Here is a 23,722-nt window from a genome sequence, read left to right on the forward strand (position 1 = left end):
ATTTTATTTGACTGATTTTATTCTCTCTCAATTTGATCAAATGTCTAAATGTGGTCTTTCCGTGTTCACACCAAACCTGAAGCGATTTATAATATTTGCTGGGTGAAACAGCCCTACTTTTATTGAAGTTATGATGACGGAGATTTAATGATGAAAGTGGTGCAGAAAGTTTCTGGGGCAGACCACATTTAATGCTACAATTTACTGTATTGCTGTTAATGCAGCTTCAAACTGGAAGCAATCACTGTTGATGGCACTTTCCAGAGGGGCTTTTTGGACTACGAGGATTCTTATTGGAGTTCTTTTTACTCTTTCTGGATTTGTTCCGAGGAGCTTCGCTGATAACTGACTGAAGCTGTACAGGACTCGCTTCAGCACCACTTGCCTCAGCACCACTTGCCTCAGCACCACTTGCCTCAGCACCGTGCATGTAATTGGGAGCTGTTGAACAAGCATGCCCTGCAGCAATTAGGCTTACCTCTGCTGCTTCTCCAACCACGTGCACGCTTTCATTCTGAACAAGGGGACCAGCCTCCTCGCCTACCTCACTCATTGCAATAATACATGCTGTTCCTGTCTCTGTTGAGCCTGGGTCTGTTTCCAACACTGAAGATATGGTCCTGCCCACAACTTCAATCCCTGAATAAGATGTTGGTGACACTCGACCAGATGCATTTGTTGCACTATTATCTAATGTCTCTGTAATCCCTACATCAGAACTGACCTCTGCTTTGTCTTTTTCCAAAGTCAGATCCCCACCCTCGCTCTGTAAAAATATGTCTGTGTTTAGGTAATCACCCTGAGAGGTTTCATCCCCAGCAACCTGTCCAGATGCCAATATTCTACCAGTGTACACTTTCTCTGGACTGGACATAGAAACCTGTCCTGTGGCCACCCTGGACGACCTCAGTTCCTCTGAAGATGTGTCCGCAACATCCAAAGCCTCCATGTAAGCACCCCTCACTAACGCTGGTCTCTCAGGAGTATCCAGAGTTATGTCTCCTGTCTGAGAAGAGTCCATCTCTTGCCTCAATTGATGTGCAGTAACGCCAAAAGATATTCCTTCAGCTAAAACCACCTGTGATGTTTCTACCACTTGAGTCGTTTCTGCATGTTGTCTTGCTGAGTAAGCATCTTGCACAGATAAACATTCTGTCTCTAAAGAGTCCTCTTCTAACAGCTGGTCAGAATGAATGCCATCATCAACGGCATGAGGACCCAATGCATCGTCTCTGTCACTTTCTTCATCTTCGCCATTTTTTTGCTGAATGGCTGATGGTTTCTGTCCATCACTTACACGGTCATCTGTGATGAGCTTATCCTCTGCTTGAGAAGCTGCGTGGGAAGAATCTTCTTTTCCACCATCTTCATCTTCATCTGAGCCAAAAGACATTTGATGTGCAGGTGAGATCTCTTCCTCTACAACATCCTCCTCCTTCTCCTCCTCCATCTCCTCTGAGATGAACTGATCCTCCACTTGGTAAATCACACTTCCTGCATCTGTTTCTAGAATCTCTTGATCATGGCCATTTGAGATGCTAAGATGTGGCTGTATAGCTGATGTTACTTCCTCTACGATATACACCTCCTCTTCATTATTTATATCGTCACCTGTGATGAGTTGATCCTCCAAAGGAGAACTTCTTCCTGACACTGCTTTTCCTTCAATCTCTTCATCTTGGTTGTCCTTGATGCAAACATTTTGCTGTATGGATAACACCACTTCCTCACCAGTCTCTTCCTCCTCATTTATCTGATCATCTGAGTTATCTACTTCAGAACTTGTGCATGTAGCATCTTCTGCTGCACACCCTGCATCTTCGTCATCTGAGAGGCTTATATTTTGCTGTGAAACCATTTCCTCCACAGCATTTTCATCTTTCTCTTCATCAGTATTGCCATCATCTGAGGTTGAATGATCCTCCGTGAGAGAACTCAAAGCACTTTGTCTTTCAGTGTCCTCATCTTGGTCATCAGAGGTCTGCTGCGATACTCCGTTCTCCACAATATTCTCCATTTTCTCTCCATCACTTATACTGTCTGCACCTGATTCTGATGTCATATTTGATTGATTATCATCTTCTTCTCTGTAGCCAGGGTCTTTTGCTGTATGCAGATCTTGCTCTAACGTTGAAATGGTTGGCACATTAGAGCCCTCCTCTTGTTCTTCTTGTTCTCGAGTGGTCATTTCTTCTGATACTGAATACAAATAACCCTGATCTCCTTCTTCTTGGTTAGTTAAAATAGTACTCCCTGGTTGCAATGCCGATCTTCCTTCAGAATCAGCAATCTCTGCCTTTGTTTGACCTTCATCTGTCATGTTGTCTTTACTGTGATCCGCCTGTGGTTCTGGGATCACTTCTTGATCAGGGATGAGCCTCTCTTCAGATGCATTCACAGTATCTGTTGAGATCTGTTTTGGAGGAGTTGCTGACAATTCATCAACCAAAGTATTGAGTCCCTCTTCAGAATCTAACAGTTGTGTCTGCTCAGCCTCAACCTCGTCATGTGAATCACTGGGGACAATTGTCATTTCATCCATATTCTCATCTGCCTGGATGCCATCAGATGTGGAAATTACCTGATTACTTTCTAAGTCTGAAACAACTTTCTCTGTTGGACTGACATCTTCCTCCAGGCCCCTGTCATGTTGATCCTCTGTGATCCCTTGTGATTGACGTTCTGACCCAACTTCAGCACTTATGTCATCTGGATCTTCAACTATGCTGTGCTCAACAGACGTTCCTTCTTCTTCTTCTACTTTTTCTTCTTTAATAGGTGCTGCTTCCTGTCTGTCCAAAATATTTTCTACACTATCGTGTATTTGTTTATCTACAATGTTGATGTGTTCTAAAGTAGAAGCTTCTCCTTCTGTTTGAAGACATGTTGATGTCATTTTGTCTGTATTAGTGATTTTATTTAAGTGATTGGGTCCAATTTCGTCTATTGTACCTCTCAGTTTCTCTATCACTGTGTCAGACTGATCGAATGATGTCCGCGGTACATCTGGCCCTGGCAATGATTTCACCACATCTTCCTTAAGGTTTACAGTTGAAGGTTTTTCTGATGTCTGCGTTGGATACTCTTGGATAACTTTATTCTCCACAGATGCCCTTGGGACTACCTCACTAGGCTCCTCATCACCTGGTGTTGTGTTGTGCTCTGATGTGTTTTCAACTGGATCTCGATCATTCTTAAAAAGATTTTCCCTCTTAACCTTTTTCTTTGAAGGCCGAAGAGTTTTAGTGGTTTGAGAAGAAATCATGTTTTTTATGACTCTAGTGGTGTTGTCCTCCTTTGGTGAAGCTGTTCTATATGCTGTCAGCCCCGCTGTTTGTTCCAATGACGGTGGTTTCTCAATCACGTGTCCCATTCCTATTCTTGTTTGTCCAACACCAACCCCCAAAACTGGCCCTAAACCCATCTGCCCTGACTTCCCAACCCACGTTTGTCCTAAATAGCTATTTACAGCAGAGTGTCCTGGCAGAATGCCATACACAATCCCCTGAGCTGCTTGACCTGAGACCCCCTGAGGGGGAGCAGCCTCATTTACCAGGATGGCACCTCTGGGCAGAATGCCCTGAGATGAGCCTGGGTCCGCCCAATTAGCTTCACCTGGACTACTCTTTTCTTTAACTAACATATAAGTACCATCAGGATTTGGCCCTACCACTTTCCAGCCTTCCCCAGGTACTGAGCCCTGAGAAACACCTGGGCCACCAGTTAGCAGCAGGGTGGGGCTTGCTGGACTGGTGGGGCTGGCAGAGCTTCTGTGGCTCTCATTGCTCTGGATAACTAGCCCAGAGGGGGAGCCTTGGGAACCACTGATTACGAGTCCAGAAGGACTCTGACTCTGCCCAGTGACTACATACATGCTTGGATAATTGGCTCCATGGGTCCCATCTGCCAGCAGCACCGTGTTTTGAAGCTGTGGTTGAACTACATACTGCACAGGCTGTAGTACAGGGCTGGTGGTGTAGTAGACTGGCTGCTGCTGCTGCAGTATGACAGTCTGAGCTTGGTGGGGCATAGTTGCAGAACGACTGACGTTAGAGGAATGACTCATGCTCATAAACCTGGAGTGAGGAAGCCTCATGGATGGTGCTGCAGTGCTCACATTACTGACGGAAGAGTTGGAGATGTTAGTAGATGACATGACTTTCTGGGTCTTTATATCCGTATGCTTTGTTTCAACACTGCGTTCAATTTTGGGTTTAAAAACCTGTTCAACTGAGTGTGTTTTGACAGCACCTGCCATTTTGTGTGTCAGGGAAGGTTTGGGTGTTGGTGTAGGAGGGGAACAGATGGCAGCCAGAGTCTTGAACTTTGGCCCAAGTTCATTAAGGAATTCTAGGTCATTGTTGGACTCCAGGAGGCTGCAGCAGCCAACTGAACCAGCAGGGGAGCCCTGACCCTCAAAATCATACTCCAGAAGACCGTCCTTCACTGGCACAGCACATGCCACTTTCTGTATAGGGCAATAAAAGAACACAAACACAGGTGAAGATGAACTCTGTATGTGAGAGATCCGGTAAGAAAACAGCTGCATGTACAGCTAACATAGTACCTGTGAGTAGTAATCATCGAGGAAAGCGTCAGGTAGGGCTTCGAACAGAGCCGAGGTATGCCGGGCACCAAGAGTTTGCCTGCTGAATGTAGTGCTGCCACTGCCAAGGTTTAACAATTCCCTTGAAAATCTGTAGGCGTTGTCGACCTCCATTAAACTTTGGCTGGTTTCCTGATACTGCTGCATAGTTTCTTCATAGCTTGAGGTCATCTGATGAGTGGCTGTGGCGATGGCGCTGAAGTTGGCTGCTTCTGAGGTCTTTAATTTCTTCTGACTTCCCAACATGATAGGGACACTTTGGAGGGGCACTTCCTAAGGAAAGAACAGAAGAAAGAAAATGTGACCTTGCAAGATATATTATGTATGGTTTTGACTGGGTGTGGTTAAAAGACAACAACAAATTGGTTAAAAGTTATGAGGGTCAAAACCATAGAATCACAACCAGTGCCTGTAGTTTTTTTAAATTATATTTTAAACAGGTATTGTAGAGCTCCATGACTTTAAAATTATGAACTATAAGTGGGGCTATTTTTATCAAACCTTTCGAGAAAGATAACATGACTAATCCGTTTTAGGATGGGTGTAGACAGATTGAACAAATTCAAATGATCGGTGACAGCAGTAGCCCATACGATATCCCAGTGACACCATTAGCTCACCTCTAAAGGTGTGTTCACACCAAACATGATGCAAATTTTCGCCTTGCGTTACTCACGTGAGTTTGGACGCTGAATAACTTGAGTTCACTCTCACTAGAGGGCGAGGGGGACTTACTTCCATGTAGACACCAACAATGTTTCATCCATCATGGCTGAAATAACCACTATTGCTGATTTGTACATGTTGTGAAGTATTTAGTAAACTATTTAGCTGCGATGTAGTATCAATAACCAGATGAAAAGGATGCTGAAATAACCATAATGATAGTGATACGTAAAAAGTCTGAAGTTTTGCTTTGTTAGGTCTGTCTGCAAGCCGACAAGCTAACTACTTTAAAAAAGCTTGTTTTCTGAATGGAGTCTGGGTTGATGGGTTCGAGGCTATGCTAAAAATTGTAAAAAAAAAAAAATTGTACACCATCAACACTCCAAATAAGGTCATCTAGACATAAATATGACAGAGACCTTTGGTTTGGACCACAGACAGTCTCTGGTTTCTCCACATAGTCTGGTCTGGTCTCTGGACTAATATGAGTTACTATCGTAGACCTCTGGGGGACCACAGACATCATTTGTCATTTGTTTCCTTCATTCTGATTCAGCAACATGACAGGAGGAGGATCTCAACACTGATAGGCTTTCAAGACAGAACGTCATGCATATCTTGGATATTCGCCTCATTTGCGTTGCGTCATTTGTGTAAAATTGGTGTCTTTGCATTGACTTTATGCAAACCCGCCACAATTTGGTGAGAACATAGCATTCCAGCATTCATTAATTTCAAATACTATTAATGTTTAATTCTGTGTATTGATAAAAAAAAAAGTGATTTATGCTTTTCATACCACAAAAAGGAAACAAAAAATTCCAACCTTATCCTCGCCTTTGCCTTCAGTGTGGTAAGATATGAGGTGCTGTTTGGCATCAAATGGCAGATCACTAAATTGGTCAGGAAAGATGGTGTCTGCTCCGCCACACTGACAGAACAGCAGGAAAAGGGGGATGACTGCAGAGAGAGAAGACAACATTCAGATCAAAGCCAATTTAAGGTGGGCTAAATAATAACAGCTAAATAGTTTATTCTGGTTCCTCCTGCTGTGGTTAACCAGCTGATGTGTGTCTTGCTAGATCCAGTGAATCCAGCACTTCCAATGTTGGCAAAAACATTGTGTTAACGAATGAGGGGATTCTGTCCACAGAAAGAGGAATTGTAGTTTGAATCCATAACAGGAAGTGTTTTGAATGTTTTTCATGTCTTGTAAAGTGTTCTGCAGATCACACAGCAAAACTTTAGTAATGTTGCTGCACTTGATAATAGTAAAAGAAAATAATTGGAAACTGGGTATTTGTCCACACGATGAGGTAATTATGTGTGTTTGTGTGTGTGTGTGTGTGTGTGTGTGCGTGTGCACTCAAGTTCAACTCACGCAACAGTAAGCATATTGCTGCTAGCAGCAGGCCAATGGCTGGGGCAGAGAGTTCAGATGAAGGTGCTCCTCTCCTGGATGTCCTCGGACCGCAGTCCTCGGTGTCCACACAGGTACAAACGTCCACAGTGAAAGTGTCTTTGGCCGGGCAGGACAGACCCTGAGCGTCCAACACCTCCACCTGCAGCTCATATGAGCCCGGCCACAGCGCCTCCCCAGAGTGAAGAGCGGCAGTCGTCGCTGGAGACAACAAAGAAACTCACACTGTTTTATCATAATAGACATTTTTGTGTTTGTTAACAGCGATGACATGTTTAGTGGGAGGAGTGTGAGAGTAAAAGGGGAAAGAGAGAACGACGACATGCTTTAAAAGAGGGCTGCACTGCGGATTCGAACCCATGACCGCTGCAGGGTGCCTCGGGATATGGAGCAGCAACTGTACCACTGAGCTATCAGCACACTTATCACATTAATTTAATCAATCAGATCTAAATAGTGCTGTTATGATGGGGCAGTCATATTATACGACTATTAACTTACACATTCGTAAAGTCGGCGAGTTTTTAAGACTGGAGCAGATGTTAGTCACGCGATGTTATTGATGTGAAATATTAATAACTGACCATTCGTCACTCAATATTTGAATATTTGAGAAAACTGATATTAAATGTTGAATTCAGGATGATTTCATCAGTCCAGTGGGAGAAGTTGGGCTTCAGAATCAGGAAAAGTAGGCCACATTTCTTTCCTTCGCATTTATACATAAAATATTCACAATATACAATGGGTTTTCATCAATGAACGGCCAATGCATCTTAAACAGATGCTAACTGATGCCTTGGTGCTTCACTATCAGGGCCAGTGTGTGTATTTGATGAGCTGGGAGTGAGAAAGGGGTGAGCACTTTATGCCTGGATGAATTACACTCAGACAAGTATTTGCTAAAAAGAACATTATCACAACAATCACTAATGCGAGGTGAAAGGGCACATTGCCTTACCATTGATGACTTCTACGTCCCAGCTGCCTCGTGTCCCATCAGGTATGATTCTGAAGGTGAACGGAGCCCCGTTGGGACTGGCGTCCTCGTCAAAGCCAGTAACATAAACCGTTTTCGCATCAGAGCACAGACTGGTGTGACTGGTGGTCAGGGTTGGACAATGGTCATTGTGGTCATTGACCTGAATGGCTATTGTTCCAGTGGCTGTCTTTGATGGTATGTCTGAGGATGACAACAGTTTAGTTAGCCATGTAACCGCAACGTCCCCAGTTCTATTCCCACCGTGGGACCACTGTCACCTGTACAGATGAAAATGCCACCAACTGTAGTTTAAAGGTCCAGTTAATAGTGAACACCTGTTTCCTGCCCGACTAGAACATAAATCTGGAACCTCCGTTTGCCGGAACTACCTGCTCAGTACACTCCTGAAGCAAATATTTTAACATTTAAAACATTTATAATTATTTGGAATAATCCCCAATTACAATAGTGTGTTTGTATCGATGCCAGTGTGTTTTAGCTGTTTTTTTAAAAACTGACACCGGATTATATAGCTGACACACCTGGAGTCACAAAGTGGTTATACAGGTTCTGTCACACAACAACAGTGTGCTTTATTTCATGGATAGCCTCGGGCACGTTTATGACCTGCTCATAAGCATCCAGGTGATAAATCACAGAGAAGTAAAGCCAGTCCTCCAAGTCTGAGCCTGTTTAAATGAAGCCTTCTTGTTCACAATCATCCTACAGGAACATTAAGTACAAAAGGGATTACCTTTGGATATGGCCAGAATCTTGGCTATGTAGGTACCGTTCACCAGGAACGGGGACTCTCTGTCTGGTGCCTTGTTGAGTTTAATCTCCGCCGTCTTTTCATCTATGGTAAACCAGTTGTCTGGATCATAGGCTTTGGCATAACTGGAGCACAAAACATATGTAAGGGAAGGAACAAAAACATTCAAATTGAGCTGAAAGGAAAAATGCCAACAATATTCTTCCTGGATAACAAAATATGACACGCGATTACATCAGCTATTACCAACCAACAATGCAACATCCATCAATCACTCTGCAACGTTTAACAGAGCTATGGTCCTGAGTGACATTATATTCCACCTGCTGATCTGGTATCATTTGGAAATATGTCACCCAAGATAGATACTCTGGAAAGGATGTGTCAGCTCGATTTTTACGCAAAGTAATGTTATGCATCAGTATAGCAGTGATTTGAATAAAGTAACGCCTTGTTTCTGCAAAGACGTGATGAATGAACATGAGCTAACGCTGACATGTGATGAGGAATTGTTTGGATCTTTTATACTCTGTGCTGGTTCCTCAAAGCTCCTCAAAGTTCCCCATTTAATCCTCCCATCTGCATATGACAATGTCACTTTGATCAGGTATAATCACACTTAATAGTTCAACACATTGCAAATGGTAGTAGCTAAAGCCAGGAGGTTATTGTTAAAGACTGGAAGCAGAGGCAAGAGTGCCTGGCTCTGTCAAAGTTAAAAAATACAAGTACATTAATAAGCTGTTTCCCCTCTTGCCAGTGTTTCCCTAAGATGATCTCTTCCAGGCTGAATCTACACAGACAGGAGAGTGATATCAACCTTTTTTATTTGACTCAAAGCAACGGCATGTGAATGTGAACGATGTTATGTTGGCGTAGCTCTTGGGACAACGTTGTTTTGTTCAACCACTGTGGTCTATCTCAAACTACTAGGCAGAACTGTGATGAGCCCTGAGACACACCGAGCCTCCAGGAAGCAGCAGGACGGGCCAAACAATTCAATCACTTTGGTTCAAACCAAATACCTGTGAAACGAATGACTTCCCCATAATCCTCAGCTGGGCTTTGTGTACTGCTTATCAGTAAATGTTAGCATGCTAACATGCTAAACTACGACAGAGAACATTGAAAACATTCAACCTGGTCTCCGAAAATGAAATGCCCAAACAACAAAACTGTGAAATAAATTACAAGAAATGTTGATGTGAAATGTATTTTAGGCTCTGAAAGGTTCAGATGATTCTGTGGTTTGAAGGAAACACACATCAGTATGTCAAAACATCAGTGCCTACATAGCCTCAGGAAACTGTCATTGGCTGTCAACTCTTCTTTTAGTAAAGTCCTGCATACTGCAACTGGACTTACCTCACGTCGTCAGCTGGTTGTCCTGTGTCTGGATCAACCGCAGTGAACACTGCGATCACGCCGTTCTCAGGTGTTTCATTGGGATCTTCTGATACAGGAACACTTTTGGTCTCAGGCATGAATTCTGGACCCTCCGGAACATTATTCACTGCTATTGTAATGGGATAGCTTTTCGGTGCATTTGGCTTCATGTTTGTTCCTAGTCCTGGTTTGACACCTGGATGGAGACCAACACCCACTCCAGGTCCGACACCAGGCTTAACACCCACTCCAGGTCCGACACCAGGGTTAACACCAACTCCAGGCTTAAGACCTGCATCCAACCCTGCATCCAACCCTGCATCCAACCCTGCATCCAACCCTACATCCAACCCTACATCCACCTCCAAGTCCACTCCCACATCGACCCCTGCACCTCCACCAGCTCCGGCTCCGGCTCCGGCTCCGGCTCCGGCACCAGCACCGGCAGCGAGAGGACCACCCTCTCCAACATTAACGTCCACATCCATCAGAACAGCACCACCCTCCACAAAAGGAGCTACGTTCTCAATGAGCAGGCCGAGCTCAAGCTTCTGGCGTGCTTCAAAATCCAGTGGCTGTTTGGTCCGGGACAGAGTGTGAGCGAGATGGAGAGAGAGGACAAAATGTTAAACAATGTTAGGGACCCAACCAACAGGATGATATAGCATTTCATTGTGGATCTGGATTTAAAAAACAAAACACTCACAATAAATTGACTGTGGCGAATTTCTATTATTGGGATTATCGTAAATGTTTAGCTTGCTATCATGGTAGACAAGTGAAAAATAGAGCCTGAATATACAGGATACAAAAATATTTATTTTTGAGTTATTTATCCTGTATTTATGCTGGAAGACCATATGACTTATGATTATCTTATTTAAGATTGTTAGATTGTTTTTCACTAAAATTTTAGGATTCGTTTTTCATGTTGTCCTATGAACACAAGTTACAGTAAATAATAGCAAATCAAAACACCACCAAAATTAAAGTCACATAAATACCTTGATAAGAGTCAGGATTCCCTCATTGGTTTCTTTGTCTGTCTCAATGGAGAAGAGATTATTCTCATTTCCCTTGGTGATGTGAAAGACAGTCAGCCAGTTGTCTGTTTGGACAAGGTCTTTGTCCAGAGCTTTGATCCTCATCACAACAACATCAACCACATTTTCATCCACTGAGCCAGCGTACTGCAAAAAGAACATGATTCAAAACATGCAGGGTATTGTCTGAATTGTTTATTCATGCTCAGAAGTCCTCATGTCACTTCTGTGTCTGCATCAGCTCTATTCTTTCCAGCGGTTTATGAATACTGGAAACAAACCAGCCTCCCACAGCACCCACTAGGGATCTGAACTGGCAACAATCTGTGATATTTTATGTATTATGATACAGGGGTTAGAATTCAATGTATTGCAATACTGTCAACAAGGCTTTTCACCAAATGCACCACTGTGTTCATGCATTATCTCTCCATATACAACTTTGAGAAGTAGTTGAAAGCTCAGACACAAAACACTGTTCCCTGAGATCAAGAATTCACTTTTTTCAAATGTGTGTGTGTGTGTGTGTGTGTGTGTGTGTGTGTGTGTGTGTGTGTGTGGGTGTGTGTGCAATGTATATTTCCTCACCTCAGATTGTTCCAGAGTTGGGATGTTGTCATTGATGTCCAGGACTTTGATCTCCACGGTTCCGGTCCCCGTCAGACCCCCTGGTGCTCCTCCCATATCAGTCCCTTTTACAACCAGTTTGTAGAAGTCAAAAGTCTGCAAAAAGAACAAACAGATGCACTCTTCTTGCATTGGACCAAAAAACCATCACACCGTTTAGTGTAGACAAAAGTCAACAGTGTTTTTACAGGGCAACATAGTGCTGCTGTAAAACTTCCTTTGAGTCTTGCACCTTGATGCCAACTACAACTCCCACTACTCCAGTTGTGTGAAAGTGAAATTAGTTGATTGAGTTCATTGGTTCTCATGAGCTTACTGTAACTCAAGGGAATTGGGTGAGTGAGTCCAATTGGGGGCTAAATACCGTAGTACTCAACGCAGTTGGTGACCACGTCCACTACTGGTCTCTGGATGTGATCTGGGGCATCACGTTGGAAAGTGTTACCACAGTCTTAGTTTATTCTGGTCACCAACAGCAGCCTCCTGGATGAAAATTCTGTGTTCGTTAACTGCGGATTTCCTCGCTTGTTCTGACCATCTAATATTGACAAGGATGGGTTTACGTTGGATTCTGGAGAAGTCCGGTGTGTGTGTCGGTGTGAGACAGTGACTGATGGTTGGGAGTGAGAACTGGTTGGTCACAGAGCGTTTCACGTTAGTTTTTGTATGTGTTTTCATGTGAGCAGCCTCACCTCTCTGTCCAGCGTGCCCTCTTTCACGTACAGTTTACCCGTCTTCTCGTCGATAGTGAACATGTGACCTGTGCCCTGAGGCTCCTGACTGACGATGGAGTAGGAGATCTTTGAATTAATAATTCCAGCTTGGTCATCATCTTTCCCCTCGATCTGCATCACAAAGGTTCCTGCAGAGGACCACAAGAGTACGCCATCTCAGTAGAATCCATCACGTTTCAATTTGTTGGGAAAGCCTGCTCTGTTTAGGCTATGCCGTTTATGAAAATGATGTATCATATATGAATGCCTAATTTCAATTATACCATCCATATATAACCATCAACTTTCATATACTTCTCATATCATGCTCCTAGTCCAGGTCTTGTTTCTGGGTTTCTTTACATTGAGATATTTGGGTGAAGGTTCTTTTTGTCAGGCTGTTTTCACCTTCGGAGGACCGCAGGATGGCAACTGATCCTGACAAACTCTCTTTAAATCTAGAGTGAACATGCTTGACATCATAAGAACACTTACTGGAACCAGTGGTACCTGCCATGTCATGCTGGCTCATTGTAAAGTGGGCTGAAAGTTAGAGGAAACTTTGGCACATTAACTGGATCTGACTGGAAAGCTGAAACCCTTGTGGATCCCATGAGCTCTGTTTGTGTTCATGTGAGATGCGTTAATTCTCTCTCACTGGCTTGTACACTGCAAAAATGGAATTTCAAGAAAGTAAAAAAAGCCTTGTATCAAGAAAATAAGTCTTATTTTTTGTCCAAAAAGAATATTAATCTTGTCAAGCAAGTTTTGCATTAGAAAAAATATCTCATTTTAAGAAAGTATGCCTTACTTTTTCTTGATAAGATATTCCAGCTAATTTTGAGCTAGAATGAACCAGAAAAAGAGTATAAAAATGTTTTACGATCAAACCCAGCGGGGCACCAAGATTATTTGCCTTATTTTAAGAGTAAGACCATTTGCACAACATCTCAATTCAAGAATGCCATGAAACAAGGACAAAAGTTTTTATTATTAATATTTTCATTTTCATTACAGGACAGTTGCTTGGTGAGATTGAAAACCATATGGGATATTATGCTGCAAACCAGCTGCAACATGATGTTTAGTTGCTATGCTGCTACAATAATTGATGTATTATTATTTTGATAGTGAGGTTCAAATCAGAACTGGCTTTTCAATCTGTTTGATTATGATGGATCTGGAATGCAGAAGTGCCCTTTTTTTTTGGATGTTGAATTGAGCAATTGTATTGCAAAGTTAATAAAAAAAATTAACTGGGGCGGTCGGTGGCGCAGTCGATAAGGCAGCCGCCCCATGTACGGAGGCTCAGCCGGTGGCGCAGTGGATAAAGCAGCCGCCCCATGTACGGAGGCTCAGCCTTGACGCGGAGATCAGTGGTTCGACTCCCAGCCCGGCAATCTCCTTCGCGCATGTCTTCCCCCTCTATCTCCCCTTTCCACACTGTCTCTCTCATAATAAAAAATAAAAAAGGCTTGCATGGCACTCCAGCCATAAAAAAAAAACTGAGAAAGTTGTGATATCTTGATTTAAGACATCACTTTTATATTTGTTATGCTGTTTTAAGAAATTATGTCTTATTTTAACTACTTTTATGCTCATTATCAATCCCAGATTAAGGTGTAATTTCTTAAATTAGTAAAGAGACTTAAATTCTAATTTTGAGTAATTTAATCTTGAATTAGTGTTTTTTTCATTGCTTGTTTTAGAAGAATTTGGATTAGTTTAAGATTTTCTGTCTAGTTTAAAGTCTCATTTTAGTGTTTCGGAGCTAAGAAATTTGGGCTTATTTTAAGAATTGCTTGTCAAGCAAAAAAAGCTTACCCCATTGGCAGATTTTTTTGCTTGATACAAGATAATTTGATTGAATATGAGAAAATTTTACTTCTTTCTAGAAGGGCTGTTTTTGCAGTGTAGGAGAATCACAGCCTCATGAAACTTTAATGCCACAAACTAGAGAGCTGATCCAGTGGGTGGATGGCTTTACTACATATATTGACAATAACAGGACAACAATTTTGTTGGTGTTCCTCAAGGTCTTGTTGTCTGAATGTGGTATTTTGGAGGGAAAATCTTTGATCAATTTGTGTAATAAGTGGCATCCACTCCAAAAAATACTGCAACAACTTATGAAAAAGAAAAGCAGGAGCGTGTTCTAGTCCTGCTCCACGTGTAAAGTGTCCAACTTTTGTTATGATATGATATGCTCTCTCTCTGATGAGGACTTACAATTCTGCCCTCTCAAAAACAAAAGACATGCTTTCCATGAGTGCATGTCTAGTTTTATTAAATAGCGGGACATTAATCTTCGTCATTTGTCAACTAGTTTAAAAAGTCTGTTCTCACAAACACTTGCAGGCCATAATTGAAACATTCACACAGCATCCTGGGTGAAAGTCCTGTGTTTGTGTGACTCACACTGGGATAACAACAGGGTTAAAAGTCTGACAGTACCTTTTTTGCTTGCCTCTGTGATGTTGCCAGTCTGCAGCTCAAAGTAAGGAGAGTTGTCATTCTGGTCCAGGACTGTGATAGCCAGTGGGATGTCTTCTTCTGCCATGGTCCCGTCTCTGTACTTAGCCACCCCTGTTAGCTGCATGAATTACATGATGGGACAACATGGTCGGTTTAATATAGATAAGACATAACACACAAACAGATCAATGCTTCCAGCTGTCATGCTGGTGTTTATATGTTTATGGACGGAAAAATACAAGATCAGGGAAAAATACACAGGTGTGTAGTTGAGATCAAAATGAAATGCGCGTTCAAAGATGGGCATGGTCTGACCCCACCCCCCCACCGTGCTCGATTCGGCGTCACAGATCTTTACAGGTTTGTACTTTGTCTTTGTAAATCTTCATGTACGAGCTGGTCTTTAAGTGTGTGAGGGGAGCCGGGTGATCAGCTGTGTTTCAGTCCATGGAGTGCAGCACAAAAACTTACATTGTAGAATGGGTGTTTCTCCCGGTCCAACATGGCAGTAATGCGCACAAAGCCCGTATCAGGGTCCACAACGAAGAGGTTGAAGGGCGGCTTGTCGGCTCCAGCTCCAGTCAGAAAATACTGCACCTGTGCCCTTGTATCTTTATCAGAGCGAATCTGTAAATAATACACAGCCTTGTAAACATTATGATTATTGCTAATTTACCGTTGAATAAAAACACATGCTTTGACCCATTATGACTACTGCTGAATGGCTATATAACAACCTTTTCAGTTATTGCTATGGAGCAGATGCCAACCAGAGCTGCAAAAGCAGGGTTTTACTGTCCTTTCTTTTATTGCTTTCAGGAAGAAAACATGCCACCATGTCCAGCGGAACTGATCAAAAGCACAGAGTGAGTTGAGCCCAAAGCCACAAATTTCAGTCCACTATGAGCAGTGCAGGGCCTTTGAGCTCAGCCATGTAGATTACAATCCTTTTCCTGGTCTGCAGCAGCATCCCCAAATACTCAATAAATTGTAACCGCTTAACAATAGTACACGGCACCATTTGTAACTTATTATTTCAAAATTCAAGGGTAATATGTTGTCATTATGTAACGCAGGGACACACAGCCAAATACAGTGAAAGCCCATTTGCTACATAAGAAAAACATAACAAAAAACAAAATACTAACAGTGGTGCATTCCTCTAGTACATGTTTGAGTTTGCTTCAGGAGGAATGCAAACAGCAGCAATTAAGCACTTTTTGAAACATTTGAAAAATTGTCCACCAACTCTGACTGTTTGAGCACCATCGATGTTCTGCACTTAATCCAACTCCCACATTTCCCGATGTTGATGATTGTATCTATAATTTGCCGTCAACGCTCCAGTAATAGATGACAACACAACAAATTAAGACAAGAATGTTTTGAAATTAATTGTGGCTACAACATATACAAGCTTTGTTCTCTTTTCAAAATATGAATTTATTTGTAGTTGCAGGGAGGACAGTGGCTGCCTTGAAGCAGGTGGGAACACGCTCCATGATGTTAAAAAGGGAACTTTAGCTCACATATGTGGTTACGATGTAACAGGAGGTTGATGAGCTTGTATTTGGTATAATAGCGAGCCCATAGGGGGAATGCTTCATGTTGCTTGCTGACTGTAGAAAACATGTTGATGCCTGCATGAAGGCCATGAGAAACGTGGTGACTTTGCTTCTGCGACGACACAATTCAATTGGACCGTCTACAGACACAAACCTTGTTACCAGCAAAGCAGATTGTTTGAAACCTAAAATGAATAGCCAGATAAATGTTAATAACCACCCCAAATTAAAATGGAGCTGACATGAAAATGCCTTTTTAACTCCTTTAATTCACCGCTGTAGTCATAATGTGCACCTAATTTAATTTATGCAGAAAAACAAACCAAAAATACTTTTTTTCATATTTTTTTATGTCAAAATCCAATGTTTTAGTCGCCCTAGAAAACAAAATATGATGCATGCTTACATCAGCTATAGTACAAACCAATAATTTCACGTCATCCATCCACCAATCAATTTGCAACTTCAGCTCTGAGAAGGTTGTGAACTTATCTTTTTAACGATCAAATCAAATTCCTCCCAGCGTTACATCCCACCTGTTTATCCTGTTTCACTCAGATATACGTCACACACGGAGGAGAGAGACTCTGGAATGCTGTGTGTGTTGCTGCTAATTGATTGTGAAGAAGTAGCCTACATGCTTTTTTGAACAATAAATATTTGCTATGAATAAACTATGGCATGTTTTGTTGTTGTGTAATGCTCCTTAGCTGTGGTCAAATCATGGGACTTCTTGTTTAACCATCTGTCCCGTTAACACAACACTTCTTCTGCACAATATTCCACAAATGAGGAACGGGTTCATCACTGCAGGGTTCTTGGCAGACAGCAACATGATGTAGGGTTTTCTAAAAATGTGTAAAAACATTCATTTTTATTTTACTGTGTTTTTATAATAAGTGATGGTAAAAACATGCAGACGATTCCTTTATACTGTTTTCGAACACGGAGTGGATGAGGACTTCATTTCCCAGAATCCCCTGTTTCCCGTTTTACAATACTTTTGTTTAAATTAATACTGTTCATGTATTAATTCTGTAATTCATGTATTATATTGTTTAAAAATATTCTATGGCCTTTAAAACTGATTAAGGTTTAGTTTTTCCTGTTTTAGGAAAAACTATTGTTTATTTCCGTTGGAGGAAGTTTCGAGAAGTTCTCCGGGACAGAGACGAGCGGCTGTGTGTTCTTCCTCGGCAGAGAACGAAGTCAGTGTGTGGAGACTCGAACTTAATGTTGGCCCATATATTGCACTGCCTGGAGAGACTTTATCGGTCAGAGGACTCTTTCCACATATCTCCATCGATTGTGTTTTAGTTTACACGACGGTGACGGTTTTTCTTTTCTCGAGCCGCGATAGCGTGGTCTTCGTCACAAGCTCCGACATTAGCGCTGGAGTGAGTTAGCTCGGTGGCAGAGAGCTAGCCTGCTTCACAACACGGACGCGAGGAGCGACGCGAGGAACGACATTCGTGGGAGTCGTGAGGACTGAGCGGACGAGGTACAGCCGAGAACGAGGACGTGTTGCTGGTAGCCCGGGCTACGGGAGTCGTCGCGGAGCTGTCTGGACATCGATCTACGGCCTGGCTGGCTAACGCCATATTGCATCTGCGACGGAAGGTTGCGTGAGTACTTGACATTGGAACGGAACCGAGAGACGGGACTGTTTTAAAGCAGACTATGTGAACTGTCCTGGTTTCCAAGTTTAACGTCTTGTGACCGGATAAAACTTCATGTGCACCAATTCTACGAATGGGCCCCAACGGTTAGGGAAAATTATCCAAGCGCTTGGGTTAGTTTTTTTGGGTGGTAGCATTATTATTTCTTTTCTATTTCTATATGAACTGTGAACATACTTTGGTACAGGAAATGCTGTGTGTTTGTTGGTTTCTATATACTCATCCATGTCTGAAGCATTCTCCAGGTATTATTCCAAAGGTTTACAGCGAATAAAGGTTTGTGTCTTACCTTTACATATTGTTCGTTAACATTCTTTCAGAGTAAACTGTATTTATTTGATTTCTGAGGGCTTACATAATTTTATGCTATGGCATAGCATAGTAAGTTTTCAGTGGAGGCACCGCGCTAGTTACATGACACCTTCTTTTTTTTCTCACTCAAGTGATAAAGTCCCTTGTTTAATTTGGTAGAGAAGAACCACAGCGAATTCACCATCTTTAGCTGAGAACCTAGGACCTGTTTTATTCTTATTGGGTGTGACCTCAGTGTAGATTTTAAACACTAAGGAAGAAGGGGTTACAATGACATGACAGAAACCAGTTTGTGGTTTGCCTGTTTACTTGACACATTGTGATTCCAAGGCATGCTAATTGTGATTGTAAAGATTTTAAGAAATAAAAGCCAAATGAACCTTGGCGATGAACTCCTTGTGGGTGTAGTCAGTGTTTTCCATCATCTTGGCAGGAGGAAGGATCCACTCTCGCTTCTTCCTCCTCAGGGTCTTTGGTGTCCTCTCTCTTGCCTCAGCACTGAGCATCTGAAAACAGAGCAGATGAACACTTGCTTTAATGGAGACTGTAGTGGGCACATACCGATACTCAATATGTTTTCAGACTGGATCACTCCAGTCCCAGAATAAACTATATAGCTGTGATTTAATATCAATAACCAGATGAAAAGGATGCTGAAATAACTCCATCATGATGGTGATCAGTAAAAAGTGTGAAGTCATGCTTTGTTAGGTCTGTCTGCAAGACCACAAGATAACTTTAAAATGCTTGTTTTCTGAATGGAGTCTGGTTGATGGGTGCTAGGCTATCCTAACATTGTAGCATTGTAGAAATGGTGAAGAGCGTGTGAGTTAGCTAGCTACTTGGCTCTGTGTGTGTGTGTGTGTGTGTGTGTGTGTGTGTGAGATTGACATATTGGGTGTTGAGGTTGTTGTTGTTGTAGCTGCTAGTGCTGTCATGTTCAACACGTGTTGTGGTGCATTCAGTGGGTAATGGTTAAGCACAATGTGTTCAAGCAGGTAGTTTGTATGTCAGGGCTCCAGACTAACGTTTTGCATTGGTAGCACTGGTGCGCCTAACTTTTTTTTTTTTTAGGTGCACCAGCACAAAATTTAGGTGCACCCACATTTTTCATCGTGTCGCCTTTAATGCCAAAAAGTCACCTTTTTATTGCTCCCCTTTTACATAATGACTCCCCCTTATGGCCTAGCTTAACTGCAGCACCATCAGCTCCCAGAGCAATCCTTTTCTCCAGCCAATCTGCACACTGATGCCCAAGTGCAGCAAATGCTTGCTTTGTGGCACAATAAAAAGATCATACAGGTCACTAGCCTATAGATTGCAGATGGAAAACTGTTTATGTGATCTTAGCCTAGCCTACTTATATTTTTACTTAGGCTATTCATTTTTAATAATATTAGGAATAGGCTACTATACAATTTCCCATTCATGATGTCTCATGCTGTAATGTGGGCCTTCAAACACTGTGCGTGTCCATGCTCCACCGGACATGTCCAATTAACATGTTGACCGGCCTCCCTTTATGCAAAATGCAGCAGTAGACAATAACGCACTCCTTCATAGAGACGTCTGTGTCGCCGTCAGTCATGAATGACGTGTACGTGGCGTTTCCAACCTCCGCAGCTGTCTTGTTCTTCAGTGTGTCGGCATTTTTTTCATCAGAATCATTTCTGACTTAAATTTAGTGAACGGCAACCCCTCAGTTGCAATATTATATGCGACGTTGAATTTTATAATAATTTCAGATTCCTCAGTGGAGCTGATTGATACAGCCTGACGCTGAAATGCAGCTGGATGAGGGGCCACTTTATTAACACACTTATCATGGCATGTAGTATGCTTTTTGGACATATTGCGCTTTTTCAACGTCTCGATGCGAAATGTTGTTGACTCCTCCACAAACGCACTATTACCGGCCATATTCTGACCGCACTCCCGACAATAAATGCAGTGCATTGAGTCCCTTTCTTTATCGTACATCAGCCAGGGAAATTGCTTCAACCAGTCCTGTCTGAAGGCATATTTTTGGGCTTTTTAATTAGTCTCGGGGCGAGGCTTTCTGCCTCTCTTCATTTTCAAAGAGAATCGAAGCGCTCAGGAGTACCTGCTCAGCTCGCTCGCATTTTTCAAACTGACCCAATTTACAGCAGTGAAAAGGACCACAGCCAATCAGAGGCAAGGACCCGCCCGAGCTCCGTCTCTTATTGGTTTAGACCACGATACCGTCAGGAGAACACAAAGAGATGCTGCGCTTATGATTTTTTTTTCTTCTCCCGAGCAGCGTTAGGTGCTCGGGAGAGTACGACCAAAATGGTCGCACTCTGGAGCCCTGTATGTCATTAGCTACTGAATGGATGGCACACGTAGTATTATAATTTGATTAATGCTTTCCCATCGGTGACTCCAAGTAGCATCTAACCTCTATATCTGGAGATTCTCTGATCAGGACTAACAAACAGAAATGGCTCAAAAAACTGAAGTAAAAGCCAGGACAACGTGTTACTATATGAAATACATACATGGGGAAGAATTGACTGTATGTAAGAAGTGGCTGTAGTCATGGTGACACGTATGTGGACTACACTCTGGAAACCTTGAATTTTGCATTTTGGTTGTCGCTATCTTGCATTTTCTTGCCACCAGTGAAGGAAGTGACCATATTTGGACTGTTGAGGAGCGACAGGTGGATCTGAGTAACACAAGCAGCAGAGCAGCACTCTTACTGGATCTGGATCCATCTGGATTCTGGTGTGAAGCTGCTAACAAAGTTAGCTTCATAGTTCAAGGTCAACTTTACAGCTAAGTGTTAAAGTCATCTTATTAGCTATCTGCATTGTTAGCATGATAGCGACCTGTCAATCAGCAGGTAGCCCCGCCCCTAAAGCATCCCCTGCTTTCTGGTCTGTTTGACTCTAAATGGACCATAAAGTACTGAATGAACATCATGCTGGATTGAATATTGATGAATATTGGCTAGCAGAGAGAATGACAGTTCAAGGCACTTCAGCTTTGACTTCACTTTTCAGAACCGGAGGTTGTATGTGTAAGTGTTGCACGCAGCAAAAGGTTCAACCAAACCACCTGGATGGTGGAGCCAACAAAGTACATGTACGAGCCTTCTGAAAGCAGGCTCCTGCAGGAGAAGACTAGTTAGTCCAGTGCAGACAGAAGGGGAGGGGTCCAGACGGGGGTGTATATATAAATATAGTGTTGGAGGACTTGAGATCAAGCTCGGTCTCCAGACTGGTTTGATGACTAATTCTTGTAGGTCTCGGTCTCATCTCTGAGTGGACTGTTTCTCTGACAAACAGGACTCAGGATGAGAGTTCAAGACCATAACTACAGTTTGGTGATGTCACAATATCACATCTGAATCCTCTGTTTCTTATTTATTTGTTAATATCTTTACTGTGATTGCTAATAGAAAACAAAGGAAAACACGTGCGTGCACATGCTTTTTGATTATTCCTCCAGATATTTCTCATGGTCCACTTGTACATACACATGTTCCATGTTTGATCTTCAGTATGACCAGTGTGGGACTCACACTGGTCTGGTCTTGGTCTTAATTCAGTCTCAGAGTCATGGTCTTGTCTCAGTTTTTGGTCTTCATCATGACTCATTTTAGGCGGTCTCGACTACAACACCGATTATGAAATAATTCTGCATAAGAATGTTATCGCAACGTATACAGTATAATAATTAAAAGAATAATAATAATGCTATCGGACAAATTCATCTTTTACTTTAAAATTCATGTGAATTTGTTTTCTGCAAATGAGTTACACTTCACATAATCGAGATGGAGCTGGAGGGAGAATGTGAGTTTCTGTCTTTCTCTTTTAACAGAAACAGTATGTTAAAACTTCTGTGTATTTACATCCCAACATGTATTATTAAGGACAGACGGATCACAACTCTCATCTTTTACTCCATCTCACTCACAGCACATTGACTGCTGCAGAGAAACATCATCATGACACAACAATGCTCCAACTCTTTCTGTTTCTCAATGAATTATTCAGCAACTGTGCATGGATTCAAAAAACAATTTAAGTAGAGCCGTCATGCATTGTATCACCACTAATGGCATTTAATAAAGAGCAAATTAGTCCAACTGAAAGAAACAGCAGGACGGGCAGCATGCTGGTGTGGAGCTTCAAGGTGAACTCACCAAAGCCAGCGCTGACAGCAGCAGCAGCTCCACGAAGGAGAGTCGAGCCATGAGAGCAGAGAAGCCAACGCCAGCCTGTCCTGTGTGTGAGACTGAGAGGTCAACACTGAGCAAACTGAATAAAAGACACACATATATGAGATCCCCCCCCTCCCCCACACTAACAACCAGTCCTGCTGGTGCAGCCCCCTCCCCTTGCTTTATACCTTCATAACTTCCACTCTTACATGCCTGCGTGTTTCTCAAAGGTGTGTCTGCTTGCTGCCATATCGCTGTTAAAGGTTTCAGTTCAGCCTCGGGCTTGAACAGTCCATCAGGCTGACAAGGACAGGCAGCTAGAACACATTGTCAAAGCACTCATACAGGGGTAAACGCACTACTTTCTTCTCAAAGGGTTTTGCGATGACAGTTGGTTTTCTGCAGAGCTGCTTCACCCATTACTCTGCACAGAGAGTTCTCTTCTCCCAACGTACAAAGTTTTAGCTTCGGTTCAGGATAAAGGCCACCCGTTACTCCAAGCCCACTTTACTTTCTCTCCTGTTTTCCACCTTCATCGTACTATATTATATATAAATATATATTATATTCTTTTCAGATAAGCCACTCTGGCCCAGTCACCTTGGCGTTGTATGTTTCTGAACAAACCAGGGATACGTGTTTCTCAGAGCAAGGCTATTATCAGCCTGCATACTTAGCAAATATAGCAGTTATTAAAGCTGTAAGCAGTAGACCAAAGGAGTTTGGAGGAAAATGTTTGTTATTTTCATTTGTATATGAAGATTTAGAAATCACAAGTTGTTGGGAAATTATTGTTCTATGTGGAAGACTTTGATATGTTTTAATTTGTTAATGAGTTAGGGAAAAATAAGTATTAAGTGAGTAAGTGAAGAATAATAGTGTGCATGCATACTTTTTAAATAAAGTCTGAAGTGAGGGAGGACGCACCTGTCTCATAATTTTCTTGTTCTTTACACAACACACTTTTAATATAACCTTTTTTCACCTAAACCTAACAAATCATTTTACAACGGTAACCACTCACTGTTGTGCTCCCCTGATACACAGCTGATATAAAAAGAGTACTTATGATACTTACTTAAGGTACTCATGGAAACAACCCAAAACACTCATGGAAACAACCCAAAACAACCCCAGCCGTTCCAATCCCAGTTATTAATGTTACCAAAAGAGAAAATACATCTTTCCACAGGTCTGCAAAAGTCTTAAAAAAGGTCAATTTAACTCTATAATTTGAACTTTGACTTCAAATATCTGAAATCAATTAAAGGTGTCTGGTGTTTG

The 23,722-nt window shown here is 42.2% G+C and overlaps 1 protein-coding gene across 1 annotated transcript; it reads right to left on the reverse strand.

Moving 5' to 3' along the window:
* Nucleotides 1–1,293: 1,293 nt before the first annotated feature.
* On the reverse strand, nt 1,294–19,360 carry LOC311015232 (desmoglein-2.1-like; the record flags this gene model as incomplete). Its single annotated transcript, XM_084012363.1, has 15 exons — nt 1,294–1,377; nt 3,671–4,468; nt 4,568–4,879; nt 6,099–6,232; nt 6,654–6,893; nt 7,654–7,875; nt 8,429–8,571; nt 9,812–10,407; nt 10,837–11,022; nt 11,464–11,598; nt 12,195–12,364; nt 14,670–14,808; nt 15,162–15,317; nt 18,627–18,752; nt 19,352–19,360. The coding sequence occupies 15 exons, from the start codon at nt 19,358–19,360 to the stop codon at nt 1,294–1,296; spliced, it is 3,450 nt and encodes a 1,149-aa protein (XP_083868489.1).
* Between the last annotated feature and the right edge of the window lie 4,362 nt (nt 19,361–23,722).

This window comes from Eutrigla gurnardus (genome assembly GCF_963514095.1).
Source record: "Eutrigla gurnardus genome assembly, chromosome: 6".
NCBI classification, from domain to species: Eukaryota; Metazoa; Chordata; class Actinopteri; order Perciformes; family Triglidae; genus Eutrigla; species Eutrigla gurnardus.